Genomic DNA, 11172 nt, shown 5'->3' on the forward strand with positions numbered 1-11172 from the left:
ATTTTCGCCGCTAGCGGCCAAAAATCGGGCGTTTTTAGCCGCTAGCGGGCAAAAATCGAGCGATTTTTTTTGCCGCTAGCAGCCAAAAATCGGGCGATTTTCGCCGCTAGCGGACACAAATCGGGCGTTTTTAGCCGCAAGCGGGCAAAAATCGGGAGATTTTTTTGCCGCTAGTAGCCAAAAATCGGGCGATTTTCGCCGTTAGCAGCCTAAAATCTGCCGATTTTCGCCGCTAGCGGCCAAAAATCGGGCGATTTTTTTTGCCGCTAGCAGCCAAAAAACGGGCGATTTTGCCGCTTGCGGCCAAAATTCGGGCAATTTTCGGCGCAAGCGGCCAAAAATCAGGCGATTTTACCCGCTAGCGGGCGAAAAATCGGGCGACTTTTGCCGCTAGCAGCCTAAAATCGGGCGATTTTTGTCGCTAGCGGCCAAAAATCGGGCGTTTTTTGCCGCTAGCGGCCAAAAATCGGGCAATTTTCGCCGCTAACGGCCAAAAATCGGGCGATTTTAGCTGCTAGCGGTAAAAAATCGGGCGACTTTTGCCGCTAACGGCCAAAAATCGGGCGGTTTTCGCCGCTAGCGGCCAAAAATCGGGCTATTTTAGCCGCTAGCGGCCAAAAATCGGGCGATTTTAGCCGTTAGCGGCCCAAAAATCGCGTGACTTTTGCAGCTAGCTGCCAAAAATCGGGCGATTTTCGCCACTTGCCGCCAAAAAGCGGGCGACTCTAGCCGCTAGCGGGCAAAAATTGGGCGATTTTTTCGCCGATAGCAGCCAAAAATCGGGCGATTTTCGACGCTAGCGTCCAAAAATTGGGCGATTTTCGACGCTAGCGTCACAAAAATCGGGCGAATTTAGCCGCTAGCGGCTAAAAATCGGGCGATTTTAGCCGCTAGCGGCCAAAAATAGGGCGATTCTAGCCGCTAGCGACCAAAAATCGGGAGATTTACGCCGCTAGCGGCTCAAAAATCGGGCTTTTTTAGCCGCTAGCGGCCAAAAATCGGGCGATTTTAGCCGTTAGCAACCTAAAATCGGGCGATTTTCGCCGCTAGCGGCCCAAAAATCGGGCGACTTTTGCCGCTAGCGGCCAAAAATGTGGCGATATTAGCCGCTTGCGGCCTAAATCGGACGATTTTCGCCGCTAGCGGCCCAAAAATCAGGCGACTTTTGCCGCTAGCGGCCAAAAATCGGGAAATTTTAGCCTCTAGCGGCCAAAAATCTGGCGATTTTCGCCGCTAGCAGCCAAAGATCGAGCGATTTTAGCCGCTAGCAACCTAAATCGGGTGATTTTCGCCGCTAGCGGTCAAAAATCGGGCGATTTTCGCCGCTAGCGGCCAAAAACCGGGCGACTTTAGCCGCTAGCGACCAAAAATCGGGCTATTTTCACCGCTAGCGGCCAAAAATCGGTGTATTTTAGCCGCTAGCGGCCAAAAATCGGGCAATTTTCGGCGCAAGCGGCCAGAAATCAGGCGATTTTTTCCGCTAGCGGGCAAAAAATCGGGCGAATTTTGCCGATAGCAGCCTAAAATCGGGCGATTTTCGCCGCTAGCGGCCAAAAATCGGGCGTTTTTAGCTGCTAGCGGGCAAAAATCGGGAGATTTTGTTTGCCGCTAGCAGCCAAAAATCGGTGTATTTTCGCCGCTAGCGGCCAAAAATCGGGCGATTTTAGCCGCTAGCAGCCAAAAAACGGGCGATTTCGCCGCTAGCGGCCAAAATTCGGGCAATTTTCGGCGCAAGCGGCCAAAAAATCTGGCGATTTTCGCCGCTAGCGGGCAAAAATCGGACAATTTTTTTTGCCGCTAGCAGCGGCAAAAAAAAATCAGGCGATTTTCGCAGCTAGCAGCCAAAGATCGGGCGATTTTAGCCGCTAGCAACCTAAATCGGGTGATTTTCGCCGCTAGCGATCAAAAATCGGGCGATTTTCGCCGCTAGCGGCCAAAAATCGGGCGATTTTCGCCGCTAGCGGCCAAAAATCGGGCGATTTTCACAGCTAGCGGCCAAAAATCGGTCTATTTTAGCCGCTAGCGGCCAAAAATCTGGCAATTTTCGGCGCAAGCGTCCAAAAATCTGGCAATTTTCGGCGCAAGCGGCCAAAATCGGGCGATTTGTTCCGCTAGCGGGCGAGAAATTGGGCGACTTTTGCCGATAGCAGCCTAAAATCGGGCGATTTTCGCCTCTAGCGGACACAAATCGGGCGTTTTTAGCCGCAAGCGGGCAAAAATCGGGCGATTTTTTTGCCGCTAGTAGCCAAAAATCGGGCGATTTTCGCCGTTAGCAGCCTAAAATCTGCCGATTTTCGCCGCTAGCGGCCAAAAATCGGGCGATTTTTTTGCCGCTAGCAGCCAAAAAACGGGCGATTTTGCCGCTTGCGGCCAAAATTCGGGCAATTTTCGGCGCAAGCGGCCAAAAATCAGGCGATTTTACCCGCTAGCGGGCGAAAAATCGGGCGACTTTTGCCGCTAGCAGCCTAAAATCGGGCGATTTTTGTCGCTAGCGGCCAAAAATCAAGCGTTTTTTGCCGTTAGCGGCCAAAAATCGGGCAATTTTCGCCGCTAACGGCCAAAAATCGGGCGATTTTAGCTGCTAGCGGTAAAAAATCGGGCGACTTTTGCCGCTAACGGCCAAAAATCGGGCGGTTTTCGCCGCTAGCGGCCAAAAATCGGGCTATTTTAGCATCTAGCGGCCAAAAATCGGGCGATTTTAGCCGCTAGCTGCCAAAAATCGGGCGATTTTAGCCGTTAGCGGCCCAAAAATCGGGTGACTTTTGCAGCTAGCTGCCAAAAATCCGGCGATTTTCGCCACTAGCCGCCAAAAAGCGGGCGACTCTAGCCGCTAGCGGCCAAAAATCGGGCGATTTTCGCCGCTAGCGGCCAAAAATCGGGCATTTTTAGCCGCTAGCGGCCAAAAATCGGGCAATTTTCGCCGCTAACGGCCAAAAATCGGGCGATTTTAGCTGCTAGCGGTAAAAAATCCGGCGACTTTTGCCGCTAACGGCCAAAAATCGGGCGGTTTTCGCCGCTAGCGGCCAAAAATCGGCCTATTTTAGCCGCTAGCGGCCAAAAATCGGGCGATTTTCGCCGCTAGCGGCCAAAAACCGGGATATTTTCGGCGCAAGCGGCCAAAAATCGGGCGATTTTAGCCGCTAGCGGCCCAAAAACAGGGCGACTTTTGCCGCTAACAGCCTAAAATCGGGCGATTTTCGCCGCTAGCAACCAAAAATTGGGCGTTTTTTGCAGCTAGCGGCCAAAAATCGGGCGATTTAAGCTGCTAGCGGTAAAAAATCGGGCGACTTTTGCCGCTAACAGCCAAAAATCGGGCGATTTTCGCCGCTAGCGGCCAAAATTCGGGCGATTTTCGCCACTAGCGGCCAAAAATCGGGCGACTTTAGACGCTAGCGGCCAAAAATCGGGCGATTTTCGCCGCTAGCGGCCAAAATTTAAGAAAAATTACGGGGGGGGGTAGGGGTGGAGGGGGGGTGTCAGGGAGGGTAGGGGGGATGAGGGGAGGGGAGGGTAGTGGTGGGGGATTCGGGGGTGGGGGAGGGGGGTTGGGTGGGAAGGGGGAGGGGGGTAGGGGGGGTGGGGGGTGAATGGGGGGTTGTAGGGGTGATGGGAAGGGGGGATCCTACAAAAAATCATAAAAATCCTACTAAAAATTAAAGGAATTTTTTAATTTAAGAAAAATTACTGGGGTGGGGGGGGAAGGGGGTAAAAAATTCCTTTAATTTTTTGTATGATTTTATGATTTTTTGTAGGATCCCCCCTTCCCCCCCCCTACCCATCCCCCCTACCCGCCTTCCCCTTCCCAAAAAATTGGACTACTTTTGCTACTATTAGCCCAATTTTTTTTGCTACTTTCGCTACTAGTATCCAAAAAATTGGGCTACTTTTGCTATAAATAGCCAAAAAATTGGGCTACTTTCACTACTAGTAGCCCAAAATTGGGCTACTTATAGCTTAAAATTGGGATACTTATAAACCAAAAATTGAACTACTTTTGCTACTAGTAGCCCAAAATTAGGCTACTTTCGCTACCAGTAGCCAAAAAATTGGGCTACTTTTGCTACTAGTAGCAAAAGTAGTTCAATTTTGCTACTAGTAGCAAATTGAAGTAGTAGTTCAATTTTGCTACTAGTAGCAAATTGGGATCCTTTTGGTACTAGTGGCCAAAAACTGGGCTACTTTTGCTACAAGTAGCCAAAAATTGGGCTACTTTTGCTATTAGTAGCCCAATTTTGGGCTACTTTCGCTACTAGTAGCAAAAATTTTGGATACTTTCGCTACCAGTAGCCCAAGAATTGGTCCCAAGAATTAGGCTACTTTTGCTATTAGTAGCCTAAAAATTGGGCAACTTTCGCTACTAGTATCATAACAATTGGGCTACTTTTGCTTCTAGTAGCCCAGAAATTGGGCTACTTTCGCTACTTTCTACTTTCGCTCAAAATATGGAGAAGTCACTGATAATTCTCTTGAGGGAGCTGTTAGGTAATAAATATCTTTCTGGTTATCAGCCATTCGACTAATGTATTCTGGAAGTGTCTTCTCCCCGTTAGGTTTTGCAGATGAATCATACATTATTAGTTTGTCAATCTCTTCCTTCTCCACTTGCTCCTGGCATGAAACAATACCTGCCATTACATTTATTAAATTAAAATGCAAACCATGTCTATTTATTAATAAGCAATCAAACAGTACTTCAAATCCTAAATCCTATACCAATAAATAATTATTAAAATAAAAAAAAACAGCATTGAATGTCAGCGAAAACGCCAGTTTCTGGCTGAACCCCAGAGGCTCCGTGAAGCTATCATTGCTGATTAACACTTTGCCTAGCCTGACGCGCGAGGCTCAGCCCACCCCAAATTTGACCTGGCCGATTCACTTCAAGATGAGCCTGTGAGCGCTCACACGCACTAAAATGTGTGTACTCTTTTCAATTTTCTCACATCAATTTTCATGCTACGTCTTTAATTTTGGTATCGAATTGTTCGAATTGCTCAAACCCCCCTGCAGTTTTCAAAATATCCCAAACATCCCAAATTCCACACCAGATCCACAATTTGGAGCCAAAATCTGGCTCTCTGCACGTATTCGCAGTTCGAAGTACCGACTTTTTATACCAATAATATGCCAATTACTGAGAGCAGCGGTGGGTCACATTTTACCCAAACCTCTTGCAGTTTTCAAAATATCCCTAACATCCCAAATTCAACGCCAGAGCCACATTTTGGAGCCAAAATCTTGCTCTCTGCACGTATTCTCAGTTTGAAATTCCGACTTTTTATACCGAAAAAATGCCAATTACTGAAAGCAGCGGCGGGTCACATTTTGCCCAAACCCACCCTGCAGTTTTCAAAATATCCTATATTTATCCTATATCCTTAATTTATATTGAAATATAAATTTCAAAATAAAGCTATATAATAATAGCTTTATGCTGCTGTGCTCAGCACAGCAGCATAAAGCTCAGCACAACATCACAATGCTCAGCAAAGCAGCATAATGCTCAGCACAGCTGCATAATGCTCTGCACAGCAGCATAACGCTCTGTACAGCAGCATAATGCTCAGCACAGCAGCATAATAATCAGCACAGCTGCATAATGCTTAGCACAGCAGCTTTATGATCAGCATAGTAGCATAATGATCAGCACAGCAACATAGCGAGCACCACAACGGCGTAAAGCGCACCACAAAGACCCAACAGCACAGTACCCAACGATGAGAGCCACAAGGTACCCAACACCACAGTACCCAACAGCACAGTACCCAACGATGAGAGCCACAAGGTACCCAACACCACAGTACCCAACGATGAGAGCCACAAGGTACCCAACACCACAGTACCCAACAGCACAGTACCCAACGATGAGAGCCACAAGGTACCCAACACCACAGTACCCAACGATGAGAGCCACAAGGTACCCAACACCACAGTACCCAACACCACAGTACCCAACGATGAGAGCCACAAGGTACCCAACACCACAGTACCCAACGATGAGAGCCACAAGGTACCCAACACCACAGTACCCAACACCACAGTACCCAACGATGAGAGCCACAAGGTACCCAACACCACAGTACCCAACAGCACAGTACCCAACAGCACAGTACCCAACAGCACAGTACCCAACAGCACAGTACCCAACAGCACAGTACCCAACAGCACAGTACCCAACACCACAGTACCCAACACCACAGTACCCAACAGCACAGTACCCAACACCACAGTACCCAACAGCACAGTACCCAACAGCACAGTACCCAACACCACAGTACCCAACAGCACAGTACCCAACAGCACAGTACCCAACAGCACAGTACCCAACAGCACAGTACCCAACAGCACAGTACCCAACAGCACAGTACCCAACACCACAGTACCCAACAGCACAGTACCCAACAGCACAGTACCCAACAGCACAGTACCCAACAGCACAGTACCCAACAGCACAGTACCCAACAGCACAGTACCCAACAGCACAGTACCCAACAGCACAGTACCCAACACCACAGTACCCAACACCACAGTACCCAACACCACAGTACCCAACACCACAGTACCCAACAGCACAGTACCCAACACCACAGTACCCAACAGCACAGTACCCAACAGCACAGTACCCAACACCACAGTACCCAACACCACAGTACCCAACACCACAGTACCCAACACCACAGTACCCAACACCACAGTACCCAACACCACAGTACCCAACACCACAGTACCCAACACCACAGTACCCAACACCACAGTACCCAACAGCACAGTACCCAACAGCACAGTACCCAACAGCACAGTACCCAACAGCACAGTACCCAACAGCACAGTACCCAACAGCACAGTACCCTACAGCACAGTACCCAACAGCACAGTACCCAACAGCACAGTACCCAACAGCACAGTACCCAACAGCACAGTACCCAACAGCACAGTACCCTACAGCACAGTACGCACAACACAAGAAAACCAATCGAAGCATAACTGAGCACACCACAGATAAACACATGTAACAACAGCTCAACATTGCAGCACAAAACCCGACAAAATACACACCGCCACCACAGCACTAAGCCACGCATGAAACAGAAAATATAACGACAAAAGAAGCTTGGCAAAAGAATCTGTGTTTTTGCCACAAAGTTTTGGCTCGAACGTTCGGGGTTGTGAAGCTGCGTTTGAAGTCTTCACTTTCCCGCCATGTATTTATCGCTCTCCTAGGGACGTCCATGTGGCTCTCATCTTGCAGGGACGTCCATGTGGCTCTCATCTTGCAGGGACGTCCATGTGGCTCTCATCTTGCAGGGACGTCCATGTGGCTCTCATCTTGCAGGGACGTCCATGTGGCTCTCATCTTGCAGGGACGTCCATGTGGCTCTCGTCTTGCAGGGACGTCCATGTGGCTCTCGTCTTGCAGGGACGTCCTTGTGGCTCTCATCTTGCAGGGACGTCCTTGTGGCTCTCGTCTTGCAGGGACGTCCATGTGGCTCTCATCTTGCAGGGACGTCCATGTGGCTCTCATCTTGCAGGGACGTCCTTGTGGCTCTCATCTTGCAGGGACGTCCTTGTGGCTCTCGTCTTGCAGGGACGTCCATGTGGCTCTCATCTTGCAGGGACGTCCTTGTGGCTCTCATCTTGCAGGGACGTCCATGTGGCTCTCATCTTGCAGGGACGTCCTTGTGGCTCTCATCTTGCAGGGACGTCCTTGTGGCTCTCATCTTGCAGGGACGTCCATGTGGCTCTCATCTTGCAGGGACGTCCATGTGGCTCTCATCTTGCAGGGACGTCCATGTGGCTCTCATCTTGCAGGGACGTCCATGTGGCTCTCGTCTTGCAGGGACGTCCATGTGGCTCTCATCTTGCAGGGACGTCCATGTGGCTCTCATCTTGCAGGGACGTCCATGTGGCTCTCATCTTGCAGGGACGTCCATGTGGCTCTCATCTTGCAGGGACGTCCATGTGGCTCTCATCTTGCAGGGACGTCCATGTGGCTCTCATCTTGCAGGGACGTCCATGTGGCTCTCATCTTGCAGGGACGTCCATGTGGCTCTCATCTTGCAGGGACGTCCATGTGGCTCTCATCTTGCAGGGACGTCCATGTGGCTCTCATCTTGCAGGGACGTCCATGTGGCTCTCATCTTGCAGGGACGTCCATGTGGCTCTCATCTTGCAGGGACGTCCATGTGGCTCTCATCTTGCAGGGACGTCCATGTGGCTCTAATATTCCAGCAACGAATTTGCGAACGTTGCACGCACACCAAACGGACGGTTTTATTTCTTTGGTAAAAGTATTACCAAAAAATGCCAATTTTTTTTTTTTTTTTTTTTTTTAGAAATACTGCCTTTTCGTAAAATGTACTTCATCGACGGAGGAAAGTTGAATGAAAAACTTTCGTTGGATGGGGGGCGTCCTCCCTTCCCCCATTTTCCCCGTCTTGTCCTTCCTCTCCGTCTCTGAGGACCATCCTAGGGCATAGGGGGTGGGGGGGATGAGAGGACTAGGAGGCAGGGTACGTACCCTCAGTCACTGTGCCAAGTTGTCAAGTTGTCGCCAACAATTTTATTGGAGCCACCACGGGGGTCTGAAAGCCTTTTGTGTGACGGTGATATTAATGTAGCTCCAGCGCGCGTTCTCTGATCGCAGTCAGCCGTCTCCTCCAACGCCACTTGCACGGAGCTTTGGTCGGCTTGGGACGGTGAAGTCTATCCTTCTGGAAGTGTGGAGCGACTCTGGGATTAACTGGACGCACACGAACTGGCAAGAAAGTGTAGAGTGACTCTCGGGTTGACCGAACGGACACGAACTGGCCTGGAAGTGTGGAACGACGCGGGATTCATCCGGCTATTGTACAGCAGGATGCGATATTACGGCTGTCTTAAGGTCACGACGCATCGTGACATCGTGACCTGGTGTGTGCGTCGTGCATAAGCTGTTTGAGCGTGAGACCGATGAAGCTCGCTGCTCTGAGGGAAAGACTAACGTGATGTCATAGGTAAAGGCAGTCAAGCGGCCGCGATAACACCAACACAGCTTTATCAGCTTAAACTTCAACCCCAGAGTTTGTAAATAAGCTCTCAACGTTATCAACAATCTTAATAAGAGGACCACCTTGCCATCACGGACGCTGGCTGCCTCATATACATGTAGATATATGGAAACTCTGATTACAGGAAATCTGATTTTATTTCTTTCTGTATGCGGTTTAAATTCTTAGTCTCTTTTTATATAAAAAATCTGCAGGTTATGAAGATTTGGTTGTTATCCCTTTGTAGTTTTTCGCTGAATTTGGTATCGTCTGGAAAGCTGACACGAAGATGTGCGTCTGTCTGTTATTATAAGGATGAGAGTCGAGGTGCCAAGACTGTGCCCTGCGGTACAGAGCTTTACACAGTGATCCCACTATATATTGTTGGGTTCTCTGTTATTCTTTGTGGTATATTAGTCGAACAATTTAACTATCGGACCTCATTTAATTTGCAATCGAGTCATTGACACATTGATCAGATACCTTTGGAAAGTCTATGCATACAACATCTGCATTTTAGTATTATCCAAGTGCTTTGGTGATCATGTTAGTGATTAAGTAATTACAAATGACATGATATTTTCTGCTTTAAATCTATGTTGACCTGGGTGGTTGTATTTGTCTTTGTTTTCAATAAATCTTGAGATATGACTGTTAATCGCCCTGTTATAGATTTTTATGGCATGACGTTAGTACAGCCTGTTTATAGATTTTGACCATGTCTTTCTACGATCTTTGTGGATTGAGGCGCTGTATGCGGAGATCTGCGCCTTCGTGAGGTGACGTAACTACCAGGAAAAGCGCTGAGGATGTAATAGTAGACATCCATCAGTGTCAGGAGACTATGGAGTTGCGCTCTGGTTGTCGGTCTGGAGTGGCCTCTCTAGGGCGCAAAACCAGGGTTACCTTGCCTTGAGGTGTTTCCGGGGCTTAGCGTCCCCGCGGCCCGGTCGTCGACCAGGCCTCTAAGGGTAGGTTGATACAGAGACTAGCACTTAGCACTTATAGCACTCAGAAGGGATTTGAGGACAAGGAGCTGATGGTGCAGGACGGAGGGAAATAATGGTGCCGAACCACCTGTCTGTACCTTCGGGGATCGAACGCCAACCCCTGCAATAAGCGAGTCCGTCGTTATACCGATCAGATCACGCGAAACAAGGTGAAATAATCATCACGAATAAGACTTTCGGCTAACATAAAGGTCTAGCAGTAAACCTTCAACGTCTTCACGCAGACCAGCACCTTGTAGAAGCCTTGTCCAGGAGCCATAAGCTCACCTCCACGTCTGAATTAACCCTAAGCAAAATATGACATTGCGATTCGCCTCATCACTTGAGGTATTTGCAGCGGAGCTCTGCACAGTGGAGGATGTTTGCTCCACGCGGTCGGTCAAGTTATGCACCACGCGCTCAAGCCAGTAACTTGATGGGTGACCGCGCGTACAGTCTCACCCTACACTTGACGGATCTTGAAAAGCCTTGCAGCCTTCCTGGCCCCGCTAGTGGGGTAAATCCCCTAGGAGTCCCACCTGCTTCACTTCCAGGTGTCATCTCAGACCCCTCCCCCACCCCTGGTATGATATCCAGCCCCTCCCCCTCTCCTGGTATGATATCCAGCCCCTCCCCCTCTCCTGGTATGATATCCAGCCCCTCCCCCTCCCCTGGTATGATATCCAGCCCCTCCCCCTCCCCTGGTATAATATCCAGCCCCTTCCCCTCCCCTGGTATGATATCCAGCCCCCTCTCTCTTCCCTGGTATGATATCCAGCCCCTCCCCCTCTCCTGGTATGATATCCAGCCCCTCCCCCTCCCCTGGTATGATATCCAGCCCCTCCCCCTCCCATGGTATGATATCCAGCCCCCTCTCTCTTCCCTGGTATGATATCCAGCCCCTTCCCCTTCCCTGGTATGATATCCAGCCCCTCCCCCTTCTCTGGTATGATATCCAGCCCCTCCCCCTCCCCTCGGTATGATATCCAGCCCCTCCCTTTTCCCTGGTATGATATCCAGCCCCTCCCCTGGTATAATATCCAGCCCCTCTCCCTTCCCTGGTATGATATACAGCCCCTCCCCTGGAATGATATCCCGCCCCTCCCCATTCCCTGGTATGATGTCCAACCCCTCTCCCTCCCCTAATAAGATAACCA

At 49.8% G+C, this 11172-nt stretch overlaps 1 protein-coding gene across 1 annotated transcript; it reads left to right on the top strand.

Annotated features, from left to right (window-relative positions):
• Positions 1-6050: 6050 nt before the first annotated feature.
• LOC138363251 (uncharacterized) lies at positions 6051-7013 on the top strand. The gene has a single exon (XM_069322259.1). The coding sequence runs from the start codon at positions 6051-6053 to the stop codon at positions 7011-7013; it is 963 nt and encodes a 320-aa protein (XP_069178360.1).
• The last annotated feature ends 4159 nt before the right edge of the window (positions 7014-11172 follow it).

This window comes from Procambarus clarkii, chromosome 10 (genome assembly GCF_040958095.1).
Source record: "Procambarus clarkii isolate CNS0578487 chromosome 10, FALCON_Pclarkii_2.0, whole genome shotgun sequence".
Lineage (NCBI taxonomy): Eukaryota > Metazoa > Arthropoda > Malacostraca > Decapoda > Cambaridae > Procambarus > Procambarus clarkii.